Genomic DNA, 17,825 nt, shown 5'->3' with positions numbered 1-17,825 from the left:
CAGAAGGACTACTCCACGAGGATTTAGCCTACACACTCCACGTTGGCCAGACGGGTTGATGAGGCTTGATGTTCTCATATGTCTTCCCTGTCGCCTCTTGCGACATCCACGGAAAGATTCCGGAACCACACGGCTCCGTTTTACTATCATCTTCATGTCGGCCAATGGTAGGTCACTGATCGACGTAAGTCTCCCTAAGGAACACCACAAACCAGGATCTCCCGCTTTTTTCATCCAGCTGCTGCAAGTTTCTTGAGTTGGTCCATCGAGCAGGTAGTCTTATGCTACGTTAGCCAAGACGAGATCTCAATTCGAGAACCCGTTTGCTCCACTTACCTTCGGTTCTCAATGCGGCCCTGGTGAAGGACGAGGACATCGACTGGGTGCAGACGGAGAAGCACGTGTTCGAGACCGCCTCCAACCACCCCTTCCTGGTGGGGCTGCACTCCTGCTTCCAGACGCCCAGCCGGCTGTTCTTCGTCATCGAGTTCGTGAGGGGCGGGGATCTCATGTGAGTCGAAGTCTCCTTCATCTTCCCCATTATCATCACCAGGTCATTTAGTCCACTGCAGAATGACACTCTCTAAGAGAGGATTTGGCCTACCCACCTCACATTGGCGAGACCAGTTGTCGAGGAATCATGTTCGCATATTTCTTCCCTTAGTCTCCTAAGATGTTTTTTATGGTATGTCATTGTTAGTCTCATCTTACGACATCAACGGGAAGAGTCCAGACGGAGCCACATGGCTCCGTTTTACTATCATCTTAATGTCAGTCAATGGTAGGTCACTGCTCGACATAAGTCTCCAAGGAACGCTACAAAGCTGGATATCCCCCTTTTTCATCCAGCTGCAGCAAGCTTCTTAAGTAGGTCCATCGAACTGGTGGGTACCCTTCTCTACGTGTGATGATGATGACCTCTACATCTACATGAGAACCCATTTGCTCCACCTACCTTCGGTTCTCAACGCGGCCCTGGTGAAGGACGAGGACATCGACTGGGTGCAGACGGAGAAGCACGTGTTCGAGACCGCCTCCAACCACCCCTTCCTGGTGGGGCTGCACTCCTGCTTCCAGACGCCCAGCCGGCTGTTCTTCGTCATCGAGTTCGTGAGGGGCGGGGATCTCATGTGAGTCGAAGTCTCCTTCATCTTCCCCATTATCATCACCAGGTCATTTAGTCCACTGCAGAATGACACTCTCTAAGAGAGGATTTGGCCTACCCACCTCACATTGGCGAGACCAGTTGTCGAGGAATCATGTTCGCATATTTCTTCCCTTAGTCTCCTAAGATGTTTTTTATGGTATGTCATTGTTAGTCTCATCTTACGACATCAACGGGAAGAGTCCAGACGGAGCCACATGGCTCCGTTTTACTATCATCTTAATGTCAGTCAATGGTAGGTCACTGCTCGACATAAGTCTCCAAGGAACGCTACAAAGCTGGATATCCCCCTTTTTCATCCAGCTGCAGCAAGCTTCTTAAGTAGGTCCATCGAACTGGTGGGTACCCTTCTCTACGTGTGATGATGATGACCTCTACATCTACATGAGAACCCATTTGCTCCACCTACCTTCGGTTCTCAACGCGGCCCTGGTGAAGGACGAGGACATCGACTGGGTGCAGACGGAGAAGCACGTGTTCGAGACCGCCTCCAACCACCCCTTCCTGGTGGGGCTGCACTCCTGCTTCCAGACGCCCAGCCGGCTGTTCTTCGTCATCGAGTTCGTGAGGGGCGGGGATCTCATGTGAGTCTTCATCATCAAAATCATTTAGTTCGTCACCATCAGGTCATTTAGTCCCCACTACAGGAGAATGACCCAACGAGGATTTGGCCAATATTTTTCACGCTGGCCAGACGGGTTGACGTGGCCTGATGCTTGCATGTCTCCTCCTTAGTCACCTCTTACGACATCCTTTATTTAGACACCCAGAGAAAGAATTACGATGATTCTATTATACTCTGCTGGAACCACGTGGCTGCGTAATAGTATCATCTTCATGTCAGCCAATGGTAAGTCACTGCTTGACGTAAGTCTCCCTTAAGGAACACCACAAACCAGGAACTCCCGTTTTTTTTCATCCAGCTGCTGCAAGCTTCTTAAGTAGGTCCATCGAACTGGTGGGTACCCTTCTCTACGTGTGCCAAGATATGGTCTCCATTCGAGAACCCATTTGCTCCACCTACCTTCGGTTCTCAACGCGGCCCTGGTGAAGGACGAGGACATCGACTGGGTGCAGACGGAGAAGCACGTGTTCGAGACCGCCTCCAACCACCCCTTCCTGGTGGGGCTGCACTCCTGCTTCCAGACGCCCAGCCGGCTGTTCTTCGTCATCGAGTTCGTGAGGGGCGGGGATCTCATGTGAGTCTTAGTCTTCAAATCTTCCCCATTATCATCACCAGGTCATTTAGTCCACTGCAGAATGACACTCTCTAAGGGAGGATTTGGCCTACCCACCCCACATTGGCGAGACCAGTTGTCGAGGAATCATGTTCGCATATTTCTTCCCTTAGTCTCCTAAGATGTTTTTTATGGTATGTCATTGTTAGTCTCATCTTACGACATCAACGGGAAGAGTCCAGACGGAGCCACATGGCTCCGTTTTACTATCATCTTCATGTCAGCCAATGGTAGGTCACTGATTGGCATAAGTCTTAAAGGAACGCCACAAACCAGGATCTCCCGTTTTTTTTCATCCAGCTGCTGCAAGCTTCTTAAGTAGGTCCATCGTGAGTCGAAGTCTGCACCATCTTCATCTATACCATCATCACTCTCAGGCTTAGAAGAAGGACTATCCCATAAATTATCTAATTTAACCTACACTTTCCACGCTAGCCGTAGGCCAGAGTGTTGGCGAGGCTTGATGTTCTTATATTTCTCCCTGTCGCCTCTTGCGACAACCACGGGAAGAATTAAGGTGTTTCTATTCTACTCCGCCGTAACCACACGGCTACGTACTACTATCATCGAAAATACAGCTAATGACAGTCCACTACTCAATGCAAGTCTTCCCCAAGGAACGCCACAAAGCAGAATCTTCTGGTTTTTTCAACCAGCCGCTGTAAGCTTCTAATGTCGCTCCTCTGAGTAGGTAAACACTCTTACGCTCAGTGTGCCAAAACGTAGTCTCCATTCGAGAAACTTCCATCATTCTTCGGCTCTCGAGGTAGGCTCTGGTGACGGATGACGACAGGCATAAGTTGCGTAGTACTGTCGAGATTAATCTTGTGTCTATCTTCTATCTAAATTTTTCCAGATTATAATACCAAGCTTAAACCCTCAGGTTCCACATGCAGCGTCAGCGGCGTTTACCAGAGGAGCACGCGCGGTTCTACGCGGCTGAGATCTCCCTGGCGCTGCACTTCTTGCACGAGCGCGGCGTCATCTACCGCGACCTCAAGCTTGATAACGTGCTGCTCGACCATGAAGGGCACATCAAGCTCACCGACTACGGCATGTGCAAGGTCAGTGACTTGACTTTATGGAATTAAAGCCCGGTCCGTGAGCACGTAGAATTTTGTCCAATGACCCCTAGCTACCCATCCTTATCGCTCGCGCGTAATTATATTGCTGTCGCGACTGTGCGACTGGGTGCCAGTGCAGTGAGTGTGCGAACGCTATAGACTATAGATAACAAATGAAAATATGGGTTTTCTCGTCGTCCCCGCTTCTTTCTGTCCCGCTTAATGTAACCTATTTTGTACGAAAACGAGCACTTTTTTTCTCCACGTATCTCAACTAAAATCTGTTCGCCGAGAGTTGATAAAAAAAATTAAATATCAGAGGTTCTAAACTCATTATAAATTGCGGCCCGCTAATTATTTTTGGTCGATATAATGAAAAAGTTGGTAGATTATCATTATTATCTCTTTTAAATTTACGGGAATTATTCCGGTTAGGGCATACGTGGGGATACGGATCAAACACGTGGCGTCCATGTGTTGGATAAAAAGTATTTCATTATTATCAAGTGGCTTATAGTGTATCCCAATGTTGGGCAAAGCCCTACCCACTGTCATACCATTCATTTCGGTCTTATGTAAAATAAATCTATTCCGTTTCACACATTCCGTTTCACACATTGCGGCCCGCCGGCCGGGGCGCTTGACGACAGCTGCGTGGCTCGTACCATGGTACTCAGTGCGCGTTGTGACAAACGACGCCCGCCATACAGAATGCGATAATTAAGCGACAGTCGCTATTGCAAGACATTTCATAATATTTATCAACTCTCGGCGAACAGACTTTATGTCCAATGAAGTTTTCTTACGAATGAGATTATTGCAATTTTGAACTCATTAAACACCTGTGGTGTTCACACTACCACTGAGAGGAGGGAGTCTTGGATACTAGATACGGCCAAGACGTCTTTTATGGTCATGAGCTGACGGGAATAGTGGGACCATGGAGTCATTCCCGTCTGATGAGATTTTCACTGAAGCTACGCACTACTACGAGACGAGTAAATAACAAAACTATTGAAACACGACCCTACTCGTCTCCGCTTTAGTGGAAAATGGGCCTGAGACAGATTTTTTTTCCCATCTAAAATTGTTTGTTTCGTTTTGTCTTCAGGAGGGCGTCCGACCCGGCGACACGACGTCAACCTTCTGCGGGACGCCCAACTACATCGCTCCTGAGATCCTGCGAGGCGAGGAGTACGGCTTTAGCGTGGACTGGTGGGCACTTGGAGTGCTGACGTATGAGATGTTGGCTGGACGCTCGCCCTTCGACATCGCGCAGGCGGCTGACAACCCCGACCAGAATACGGAGGACTATCTTTTCCAGGTGAGAGGATACTGATAGCAGATAAAATCCTGACAGCTCCTGGCGAGGAGTATGGCTTTAGCGTAGACTGTTGGGCGTTTGAAGTGCTCACATATGAGATGTTAGCTGGACACTCGCCTTTCGACAGAATACGGAGGACTACCTCTACCAGGTGAGAGGATACTGACAGCTCCTGGCTCGGAGACGGCTTCAGCGTGGACTGGTGGGCACTTGGAGTGCTCACATATGAGATGTTGGCTGGACGCTCGCCCTTCGACATCGCGCAGGCTGCTGACAACCCCGACCAGAATACCGAGGACTATCTCTTCCAGGTGAGACTGATTTTGACAGCAGACAAGATCCTGACAGCTCCTGCGATGAGACGGCTTCAGCGTGGACTGGTGGGTGACACCTAAACGAGATTACCGGACAGTTCCTAATTTTGTTAATTTGTTTAAAATAATGTATTTATCTTTATGTTTATGACACTTTTTTATCAAATTATTTATGACACATTTTTTGTTCTGCTTTATACGGACGAGACCAGAACTTAGAGAAATATGTATTACAGGTAAAATGAGAATGTTCATATGCCATCTAATGCTAAAGTTCCGATGTCTAGAAGCTAGCACTCAAATGTCATTATTTTTCTTCACAACATAAGTCATAATCTACACTTTTTTGGGGTCATAATTTTTAATGGAGGACAGCATCCAGCTCTGGGTAAGACTGAGTTCCCCCCTGGCTCAAAAACTCTGTACACCTATTTTCATGTAATCGTTATCAAAAAGCCATAGCCAAAACCCTTAGCTTGAGGCGAGCTAAGTACGTGTGACAATACGAACAGCTTATTACCACATTATTACTAATACTACCTTGGCTATCACAAGTAATCCTAGAGAATGTACATGTGGTAGTGAGCTCTGCTAAGCTTGAGACTAGGTTGCGTTGTGTGACAATCCGAACACCCTATCACCACATTAACCCATTACCTTCTCCATTCCAGGTGATCCTAGAGAAGACGATCCGTATCCCCCGCTCGCTGTCGGTCAAGGCGGCGTCGGTGCTGAAGGGCTTCCTCAACAAGAGCCCGGTGGAGCGGCTCGGCTGCGGCGAGAACGGCTTCCTGGACATCGTCAACCACCCCTTCTTCAAGAGCATCGAGTGGGAGATGGTGAGTGGTTCATTCGTTACAGCCTAATGACATCCACTGGAGAAAGGCCTCCCCCAAGAAATTCAGACTGTTGGTCCACCTAGTGGTCGTGGTCGCCACTCGAAAACTTTTTTGGTGAGTGGTATTTGTGGTTTTTTTTATCCACAACGAGGTAGATCTTGGCCTGCATCTCATCTAATGGAAAGTGACAATCAGGCCAAAGGTGGAAGCGACCTTCACCCGGAATCCTCATCAGAGGAACTGGCTATCGTAAAATAACTCCAACATGGAGGTAACTCCAACTGCCAGATCACAACAATGCTGTCTGACAGTCGTAGATGAGATGGTGGTAGCCAGCCAGGCAGACTTAGAGCAAACCCTGCCACCACAAAACTAGTCCCTACTGGGAAATAGGACTTCTGGGTCTGAGGCAGGTGGTCTTACCACTAGACCACAGTTCTAAGGTTCTGCCCGCTCGCTGTCGGTCAAGGCGGCGTCGGTGCTGAAGGGCTTCCTCAACAAGAGCCCGGTGGAGCGGCTCGGCTGCGGCGAGAACGGCTTCCTGGACATCGTCAACCACCCCTTCTTCAAGAGCATCGAATGGGAGATGGTGAGTGCTATTGCAATCCTAAGGTTCTGCTGACCGCTCACTGTGATAATAAGGACAGAACTTATTCTATCGACCATAACTAATATAAGATTGTACACTTGAACACTACAGCAGATCTACCAAATTCACACATCGGCATCGAGATACAGTTTTAGCGCTTAACTCAGCCAATGCCTGAGTATGGGAGCGGCACGAAAGGGTGTTTTTTGTTACGTCAAATGTCAGCGAGACTTCAGATTTGTATGCTCTGGCACGTCATATTAAGTCAAAATCACCTGTAACACCACTGTATCCCGTGCCGTTCCCATTCCTCAGGCACTAACTGATTTAAAAGAGCAAGAACTCATAATATTTAACATTGACTATATTGTATGCAGCTGGAGCTTTTTTTACCAAATCATGCATCATTTATAGTCTCAAGCGATTTTCAATTTTATACACTCAACGCTGATTTATCACCTGAATCCTGCATCATACAGTCTCCAACCCTAACGTTGATATTCCCTTGCAGCTGGAGCAGAAGCAGGTGGTGCCTCCGTTCAAGCCGCGTCTGGAGGGCGAGCGCGACCTGGCCAACTTCCCGCCCGAGTTCACCGACGAGCCCGTGCACCTCACGCCCGACAACGAGTGAGTAGCACGGCTATAAATCATCTATCATTATCATGATTAAGTGAAAGAAAGAAAGAAAACATTTAATTTCAGTATCACACTGTACACACGGCCACACTGTTAAATATTCATTTCCGTTTTTGCTCTCGCTCTCATCAAATAGTGATTCTTTGCGATGGAACGAGACGACATGACAGGCAATGGATAGTTAACACTGTAGCCGATGGTACATAATTTACAAAAAAATTTAAAAAATTAAATAAATGTACTTACACACACAAGATACTGAAAAGTTAGGCCACTCAGCATGGGTCGTAGCATCTTAGGAATGCCACGACGATGGTCTTCCGTGGACGTGGTGTCATGTCATCACACACAAGTCGCAAGTGTAGCTTACATAATATGGGCAAACACTTCCTAAGCCCACGGGATATAAAACAAATAAAATAATACTGACTGCACTATCTACTAGATGCAGGACTTCGAGTCTCTATACTATACTCTGTACTATACATATATCGGCAACATATCGAATACTGCAGACAGTGTCTATAGAGTTTTGTGAAATAATATTAATCTCTTAAAATTTATAGGAATGCGAAGTATACATTTTTGTTTAGATAGGTGTGTTTGTCATTGACTCTTGATAAAGTTAAAAATGTGTTTGTATCTCCAGCACGGTGATCGCCGACATCGACCAGTCGGAGTTCGAGGGCTTCGAGTACGTGAACCCGCTCCTGATGTCGCTGGAGGATTGCGTGTGACAGCACGCCTGCCTGCTGCACCCCTACCACGACCCAATGCAGGTATGGACCCTATCACTGACTGCATAAGGATTATTGTTGCAAAGGAACCTAACTAACACAGGACTCAAACGATCATTATGGTATAATACTTTCTTTAATACAGTTTGTCTTCTGTAATGCAAATTATCGTTTTAACTCATGAGAGTTCAACTGAATTGAATCCAAAAGAACATGTTTCAAGAGTCTCTCTTTCTATAACTTCTAAACAATAACAGACATCTCAAAAGTCTTTGATTGCTTTGTTTGGCTGATGATTATCACCATCAGCATCATCATAATTTAACTATGATATCCACTGCTGAACATATTCCACCGCCCTCAATAACTTCCTGCGTCCTTTATAATGTTGTCTACCTTTTGGACGAATGGCCCTACACCGTACCTACCTGGGGGCTTAGTGTGAGTTTACGTTAAACGTACTCGATATCGACTGCGTAAAAAAATTGAATTAAATGTATGACGGATTGTACAGCGTCCCTAGCGGATACTTTCAAGAACTAAAATCTTCATAGATTTTTCGACGCACTCTATATGGAATACGTTTGATGTAAACTCACACTAAGCCCCCTGTACAAAAACAGACAATACATGGCTAGTCGGATTCTTTAGAAATTTCCCTATATGTAAACAAATATGGCCAACTGACATTAAAACATTTATAATCTGTGCCCTAGTGAGGCGACAAAACCTCTCGTTAATCGCGGATTGAAATTATTGTAGTACTTACGTACCTATAGAAAAAATTTATAATGCTTTATAAAGCAGTGCATTAAACAATTAGTAGTACATTCAATGAAGAAAAAATACATTGTTGATTAAGACCCTATTTAAATGCAATCAGTAATAAAAATGATTGAATAATTGAAATAAAATCGATTAAATTTACCGATTATTATCTATGACTTACAGGTTACAACACTGATGTGTCAGAGACAACATGGAGATAACACATAATTTTAAACTTCAAGTCAATTTGACAAGTCTCACAAATTTTCAACGTCCACATATTTTGCTAAAATAACACAGGCCTGCAAAATGAGGGTCATAACTTCCTCTCTAGGATTTGATAGCTGATTCTAGGGTATTTTGGTGCGCTGATTACGAATATGTACTTAGTTTTTCTCCATCACCTCCAGATTTTTCAAAAAAGGTTATGATTGAAAATAGGAAAAAAATCACAAGTTTTTACATAAAAAAATATAGGGTAAACCAGAGAGTGATTGCCCACTGGTAGTGATTGCCCGCTTTAAGAATAATATTGTCAGGTGCTGACTGTGAATCACTCTAGTTAGATTTGAATTTACTAAGCAGATGGCTCCGAGATCAATGTACAGTAGATTTAAAATTTACAATAGGAAACACTAAAAAAAAACAGTTATGGCGGATTTTATCAAGACGGGTGAAAATGTTACTCAAACAGGTAAAGACTTTAACAATTTTACTAAGGAATTACTTGCTTAGAGGTTAAATTTTTTTTGCAAGTTATTTAATATTCAACTAATGGTGTATAGTCATAATAAAATTATAAGTGTTTTCTCCATTATCAATGAAAATAACTGATAAAATTTGATTTCTAACGGTCATTTTAACGGTGGGTAATCACTGCACGTAAATCTGTATATTTTTAGTTATTGCCCACCATCATTTCAGTTATTGCCATATGTTAATGTATAGTTATTGCCCAGGGCAATTATTATTAGAGTGTTGCCACCATGCAGTAGCAGTGTTTAAGTTGCTCATTGCTAGACTTGTTTTGCAATTTACAGGCATAAATATTGAAATGGCTTTTAATGTTTCATTCTCAGTATGCCAAAGACTCCAAAAGTTCAATATAGCATAGAAAATTTGCAAAGAGCGATCGAAGCTGTACAAGATGTATCCAACAATTTATCTACAAGATGAATTGCTGAAAAATATGGTTTGGCTTGAAAAAATTGATAAAAATTCAAACGCAAATACAAAAAATGAAAATCCTACGTTAAATCTACTAGTGAAAATGTTAATTGTAAGGAAATAGATACAACTTTAGGGAAGAATAACCAACAGCTAATTGAACATTCTGAGTAACCACTTGAACTGATATTATCAAAGAAGATATAAAAATAAATACACATAAAATTCAAATTTTTGCGTCATCTATGTTTTGAAGTAGATGATTCTGTCTCTACCGATTCTGACTCATCAACATCAACTCAAGAAATATTTGATAATATGTTAATAATGCCAAACGCAATTTATTTTGAAATTTTGAAGACTGTACTACTAGAATTTAAGTTTAATGTTTTGTTTTGTTTATTTAAAGCCTATTTTGTCATTTTAAAATTGATTATTTTGTTTTAAGATACTGGGCAATTACTGTGCTTTGATGTGGGCAATTAGTGTAAGTAATGGGCAATGACTGTACTTTTTGGAGGATTTTAAATTTATTTCAATATTTTCTAAGTTACGTAAGTTTTAACTAAAAACTGTTAATATTATGTTTAACAGTTTATTGAGTTATAAGAAAAAAGTCATAAATGGTCGATAATTAAAATACTTTCTTTAATTTTTCATCTCAATGTGTTTGAAATCTTTAAGTGGGCAATAGCTATACGGTTTACCCTATCTTTAAAGAAGTACAATACTTTTAACTTAAAAAACTACTAAAACATAATAACAACTTATTACTTGACTAAATTACATGTAAATTTTATTTATGGAACCTGGTCCTTTTTTTCTGGAAGCTTCGGTTGTGCGATTTTTGCTTAAATTTCCGGTTTGGATCATCGCGCTTCCATAACCAGCAATAGTCCGCCATCATGCTAGTATTCCATCTGCCTTGATACCGGACTACAAGCTCTTTCAAATCTTGGTGAAACCTTTCGCCTTGTTCTTCGCTAACGGCTCCTAGATTTTTTGGGAAGTAATCAATGCGCGAATTAAGGAAATGAAGTTTAATGCTCATATTACAACCCATTACACCAAAAGTTGTAAACATTTTGGCCACTATTTCTTTACATTCGGAGCATAGGCATATCTATAGCATAGGCGAAATGATTTTGAAGCAATTTTTCTGTCCTTTTGACCACTTGCGAAGTTCTAATAAACAAGTCGTACAAATTTTATGAGGAGTCCCAAGTTTTGTCTTGGTTACTTAAAACGTATCCAAAATAACTTTCGTAAATATTTTTTACAAAGTCTGTAATGCTGTTTCGTTGATTTTTCCACCATAAATTTCCCGCAAATATTACAAAAACTATTCAGAGAATTTAAACAATGACATTTTAAAGTTTATGTTGCAAGATCCGCAGTTCACTGTTAATTTTATAAATCAGTGCGGGTACTTATACAAAAACCCTTTGGTTTATCTCTATTACACCCTTTTCTAATAATATTTGCAACAATTAAGTAATATTACCTAATCATTATGTATGAATGAGCTTATTACTAAATTAGGGTAGACCGGGGACAATAGTACCATTTTTTGGAAATTGTTCAATATTGAGAATTATAATGAAATATAACGTATTCTGTTAGTATGCTGTAAAAACTAGACTCTTAAGCTACAAATTTAAGCATGCAGAGTTGAACTATTCTTTCGAATACTTAATGAAAAACGAGTTTGAACTGTACGATGTCTCATGTTACAATTGACCCCTACAACGGGTCAATTGTACCAAAAATATATGAGGCTATAAAAGTCGTTATGTTTATCTAATCATCACCTTTATTGGTATTCTGTACTCTTAATCTCCTACAATCATCATTCTTTATTAATTGGGATCGAAAATATTTAGGAACAAGTATGAAAAATCAACACTAAAGTTTAAAAACAAAACAATAACTTTTCTTCCATAAAAACGAAAAAGCTAACTGTTTCTACATAATATGTCATTTATTTGGCTCGGATATTGCTCCTGAAACAACAATAAGCATAATAACAATGATAGAATAATCAAAACTTCAAAATCTATTTTTGTATGAGGGTACAATTGACCCCTGGTACAATTGACCCTGATTTATTTATAACTACTAATGCTTCGCCCTTTTAAATTTTTTTCATAAGCCTGTTCATAAAGGAATAGATCCGTTGATCCGTGATCCGTACTTTTGACTCTACGTCGAGGCATCTAAAACAAAACGTTCAAATACTTAGTTACTTACTGAATTAAGCTAAAATGTACATATTCAGAAGGGTTTTAGAAACCTATATTAAAATATTTTAAGTAGGCATTTAGGTACTTATATCACGTTTTTATCGACATCTACCTACTTATTTAATAAAACACATTAACTATTTTTTCAGTAGGTAGGTATGCCTATAATTATAAAAATATAATTGTAAAATAGTAAAATAACCACGTGAATGTTTTATAATAACTTATTTTATAATAAGTATAGGTACTTTAAAACCAATTTAAAATATTAAGTATAAAATAAGGTTCCGGGGGTTAATTGTACCACGGGGTGGATTGTACCGCTACAATCGACCCCATGGAGACTGGTACATTTGTTCCAAGTAGGTAGTCAAGAGAACTTCACCTAAAATTCAGTCATTTTCACAGTGAATGCCAATAATTCGCTGTCGATACAAAGTTTAGAGCCTGGATAAACTATTGACAACAATACTTTGGTAACAAATAGCATATTAGGCAACTTATGGGCTCATATATTTGACATAAAAACTTGCTACGGCTGGGCAAAAAACAAAAATCCTTCCTGTACACCTTCGTTTTTCAGCGCAAGTGCCGCCGACTGGTTAGCGGATGGAAACACAAAAAGCGCATATTCTGACGCTATGCACACAATCTAACGTCGCTTGTATGAAGAAATATCGCCGATGGTACTATTGACCCGTGGTACTATTGTACCCGGTCTACCTAAGCCAAAATACCCCTTTTTCGACATATTTAAAGCTAATTACATATACTCATTATGTAGTAATTAACAAATTACTGATTTGCAATAACTTCTATGTCCCCTTACACTAATTAAATACAATAAAAATTAAGCTGAAGTAATTTAATGACGTTTTATAAATTTTAAAATGTAGGCGTTCAGACATTTTTGAGCAAAATCTTAAATATTCAATATCAAAAAATCCTGACGTGATGGATTTTTTTTATTATTTTTCTCGTAATCAGCACATCAGAAACTATAGAAAACGTTACTCAGATTTCAAAGAGGAAAACCATTGCAGACCTGTGTAATTTGTTTAAAGATTGATTCCAAACTTGTATAATCGTGAGAATAAAGTTGGTTTCATGGGCTTGTGAAATAATGTGTATGATATTATGAACACGTAAGTGATTATGGTGTTATTGGGTGCACAAGTGTTTGTTTACATTTGAGGAAATTTCTAAAGAATTTAGGTATAGTGTGCTGTGTGACCCAGGGCCAGTATTAACTCTCGGTCCTCACACAGGCGTACGGCTACGGGGGCGGCGGCGGGGAGTCGTCGTCGTCGGACTACGACTCGGTGTGCTCGGAGCTGCCGGCGCGGCGCCCCACGCTGCTGCAGCACATGTTCTGCCTTCCGCTCAACTGACGCAAGCCGCGGCCGCCTCCGCCCGCGGGACCAAACGCATTGTCTTAACGCTATATTCTAACGGTACGGTGCTTGAGCGGGGATTTTGTGCCTGGAAACATTTGGAGTGCACAAAATCTGTACTCAACATTTATGTGAATCGTTAGAATATGTGGTAAGTTTGTGATCCACTGTTATATGTTTCCTTTTTAATACATAAATTGTTTTATTGATTTTTTTTTGCTGAACAAAGCAGGTATTTGACCGCAATCACACATGATATTAAATGATATGCAGTATAGGATGGTACATACCTGCGCAGTAAATGCCTATTAACTCTCACCTTGACGAGACCCGGATTATACTGATTTTTAATGAAAATGTACTCAAAGATACCGGACTACTTTAAACTGTCTATCAACCAGTATCAAACCTTTAGTATTTTAGCCTTTTATAGATGAAATAGTTTCAGTTTCATTATCATAATATTTAAATATTTGTGAAAGTGGATCACAGAATGTTTTTGTGTGGGAGGAGGTGTTCGGCGTACACACCATGCACCAAACACTAACGTCAAACACATCACTTTCACCTTGAGCTACAGCATAGCTTCTAATAGTCTATTACTTATTTACGAGTATATTTAATATACCCCTTTGATTTGACATATTAAAACCATTATGGTATTCTGTGCTTCTGTATTTATATTACTAGTTCAATTGTTTTTACCTGACTGCGCCAGGAGGGTTAAGTTTTTATGTAACACAAGTTATTATTGTCATCACAATGTTATTATTGCGAAGCAATTATGTTGTATTAAGTTAAATCATGAATACATTAACGAAAGCGGTGTCTGGTGACGAATAAGTCACTGATATGAGTGTAATTGTGTGATGCAAGTAATATTACAAAAAAATGCATAACTTTCATATAAAAATATACAAAACTGATTAAAAAATAAGGTAAATTTCTTATTCAAACGCAACACAAAAATACTCATTTTACTTGTGTCACACGATTACACTGCGAGACACAGAAATTGGCTTCCAATTTTTATAAAACAAAAAAATTAACTAAGTATTTAAGTGGTGCTTTCATGCTGGTTCTTTCGTATTTAATCGTTCATTAGTGTATCGAAGTTATTAATTAAATATGAGCACGTTTTTTACCTATATTTTTCTCTCATGTGACATTTATCACGATTGTAAAATAGAATTCATTGTTTGCACGAATACTTCTAATATCAATGTTACTTCTCTGTTTAAGATTTTCACCGTTCCTCTTTCAACCCACCGATTTATTATATTAAACAACACTCGCATGCAAAAATACACGAAATCGGCTCTTATACAATCCTTCATTGCCTATACAAAAAGTTACATACAAACTTCATGAAACAATATAAACTTAATAGTGACTGGTTTGAACTATACATCAAAATTTACAATTGATTAAAATACCTAATAAGCAGTTATTTTGCAAGTGAGTATATTTACTCTGTTATGGAATTGAGATTATGGACACTACCCTCTTTTTACCGATGTCTGATCAAAAAATGAATAAATTATTTCAAAGCGTAGTTGCTATTTTGATCAGTAAGTAAAAACTGAGGATGGATGCTGAAAACCATGTTTGGTGCTCGGTAAGTTACGATACGCGATTCAAAGCTTCAACTGTAGGTAGGGAACAGCAAAGGTTTCGGTCACACTTTACTTGTTATTGTCTTAGATATTTCGATATAACAGTTAGATGTTGGGTAATATTATACAGAAGAGGCCAAAATGGAATGTGTTACAAGTGTAGAAATCAACCAAAATATCTTAAAAGTACTTGGATAAGGCTGTAGGTTCCCGACTTGAAATTTGTATGGAACCCTTCAACTAACTGTTATCCATCGAAAGTAGAACACTTAAATTATCCCAACGGAAACTCCGTTGTTTCAAAAACGCTTCTGTACATAATTAACGGAAATTAATCAATATGTATTATACGGGAAATATTATAAGACTTAATATTTTTGAAACTATTGTAGTGTCTATCTATCCTTTCTTTGAGAAAGGTCGGTTTAGTATGTTGGTATTGTATTGTGGTAACTGTATGTAACGATTCAACCGCCGAGTTCATTTGGCAGCGAGGTGGAATCGTCTTTATTAAAACGGTGTAAAGTCTCTTTTGTAATATTAATGCTGAATGAATTTTCAATAAGTTTGATATAATAAAACTGACTTTAAAATAACTCTAATAAAGTACATTGTACCACGGCAGCCCTCTCGCGTGGTTCGAATCTCGCCCGTGACTTTCGCGCTTCCCTAATTCCCTTTACTTGGGGCTGCGGTCTGCACGCGTTAAATTTATCATTATTGTTTTGAGCAATAATTATTATTGTAGTTTATCGATGTGGATACCGAGACGGTTGTCTACCAATGAAGGCACGTAAGGAATTAATCGTAGATTTTTGCGGCCACCGGCTGGCGAACATATTATAGTCCTTATCCAAATTTAGTATATTCCCTAGAAGCCTAGATTTAACCTAGTTTCGTAGCTACGATTCTTGGCATTTTGATGCGTGTGTCATTTACTTACAATCGTATTCCGATTAATGTACAAATGTTACAAAGTATTTAATACTTTTGTCAAGTAAAATGTAAATGACACGCGGGTTTTTGCTATTTATTATAAAACATTAAATGGCGTGGAACACATTCCAACGTTAATTATACTAATCGAATGCATGTTTAATTAAAAAAATTAATGATAACGATGTAGTTCATTTTGTTATTAAAATTTTATTATAATAAAACGTTGGACAGTTTCCATGCCACTAAGTGTAAAGTATATTCCATTCCCTATTGTAGATCCTGTTGACCTTCATAGCTAACACCACTCGTTTAGGTAGCCAACGAATTTTATATATAAAAATATGATATTGAGCACTGAAACAAATTTAAAATTGTGTACATTATAAACAAATAAATCGTAAATTACATTGGTTATAAATATAACAAATTATTGTTAAATGTAGAAGAAAAGACTTATTATATAAAGATGGTAAATTATGTAATGTGTTACGGCGTGCGGGCGCCAATGAGCTCAAGTGTCCACAAACTATTCTAAATAGTGTGTAGTATCTATCTTAGACATTTTGCACCGATATTATAGACTCGCACTCGCGCCGCGTGTGCTGCGCCTTCGCGTCACTCGATATTTGTCACGCAACTTGCGTCACGCGTATTTATCGAGTGACAGACGTCGGCCTGACTTTATGTGGTTATACCCGTAATGGTGTGACTACACAAGGCGTACCAAAAGCGTTACAAAATACCGTTGTAAAATAAATGTGTATTCTATTCCATTGCTATTAATGTGACTGTGAATACGCCGTGTGTAGTTGAACCGTATTGTATTTTATTGATGTGTTGTCGTTTTGGAGTTACGTGTATGTAAAATACCATTTTGTTTGACGGTCAGTTGTGTTTGGATGAACCAGAGATTATTATAAACGTAAGGAGCATCTGCAGCATACCGCCAAAGCCTGCACTAGGGTTATTGTATTATGTTATTAAGTATTTATATTGTAAGCGGCAGTATTCTGGTACTATTAAAGCTTTAGGTGTATTTAGTTTAACATTCCAACGTATCTGAAAGCATTGTTATTTGTTCTGAGTGATTTTAAAATGCAGTGTGCTGTGGTAACTGTGAACCTCACCATCCAAATATATCATAGTCTGGCGTCAGCCCGCTTCGCACTGATGCTAATATAGTATATTCATAGATATAGAAATATACCAGTAATTAAGAAATCTGCAATTCAGCACTCTGCATTATCGTTTTAAATGTATCGTTGTGAATCAGACGTTAAGTTTGAACTATATAAATGATTTATTACCAAAAATATGTATAAAGAATCATACTAACTGCATGACAAGTGAAAAACAATTACTACCTATTTAATGATAACGTAAGAGGAATTGTTAATATGTAACATTCGCTGCATTAGAACAAAATCATGTGTAATGTGATTAGTTTTTAAGTAATTTTAGTTGATATTTTCTCGCATAAACACCAGATATTGTAATGGAGCAAGCAGTTGTAATATGTTTTGATAGTTTTGTTGGCCGTACTTTGTGTATGTTACTTACGAGTCCATTGCGAAGGCTTGCGAATCTGCCAGTGGCAGGAAACTTGGGATACTGTACTATTCTATGCTTAACTGAAAATAAAGAAAGATTAATCCGAAAACACGTTTATTTTATCACCCTTCTCTTCTTACTTTACTTTACCCATAACCCAAACCTTTCCTTAGTTTGAGACTAGATGGCGCTGTATTATAAGTCATAGGAATAGACAAGTTCTAAATTCAAATTAGAAGCG

At 39.7% G+C, this 17,825-nt stretch overlaps 1 protein-coding gene across 1 annotated transcript in view; it reads left to right on the top strand.

Annotated features, from left to right (window-relative positions):
• LOC135078810 (atypical protein kinase C) overlaps positions 1-17,693 on the top strand; it is a 272,495-nt gene extending 254,802 nt beyond the window's left edge. The window contains exons 8-13 of the mRNA XM_063973375.1: positions 3,287-3,467; positions 4,579-4,791; positions 5,777-5,944; positions 7,045-7,160; positions 7,819-7,948; positions 13,353-17,693. Of these exons, the coding sequence (XP_063829445.1) occupies positions 3,287-3,467; positions 4,579-4,791; positions 5,777-5,944; positions 7,045-7,160; positions 7,819-7,906 (766 nt within the window). The 3' untranslated portion in view covers positions 7,907-7,948; positions 13,353-17,693. The remainder of the gene's footprint in view (positions 1-3,286; positions 3,468-4,578; positions 4,792-5,776; positions 5,945-7,044; positions 7,161-7,818; positions 7,949-13,352) is intronic.
• Positions 17,694-17,825: the final 132 nt, after the last annotated feature.

This window comes from Ostrinia nubilalis, chromosome 15, assembly GCF_963855985.1.
Source record: "Ostrinia nubilalis chromosome 15, ilOstNubi1.1, whole genome shotgun sequence".
Taxonomy (NCBI): Eukaryota; Metazoa; Arthropoda; class Insecta; order Lepidoptera; family Crambidae; genus Ostrinia; species Ostrinia nubilalis.
Note: the sequence above shows the minus strand (reverse complement) of the source record. Positions and strands in the feature narration are given on the sequence as shown.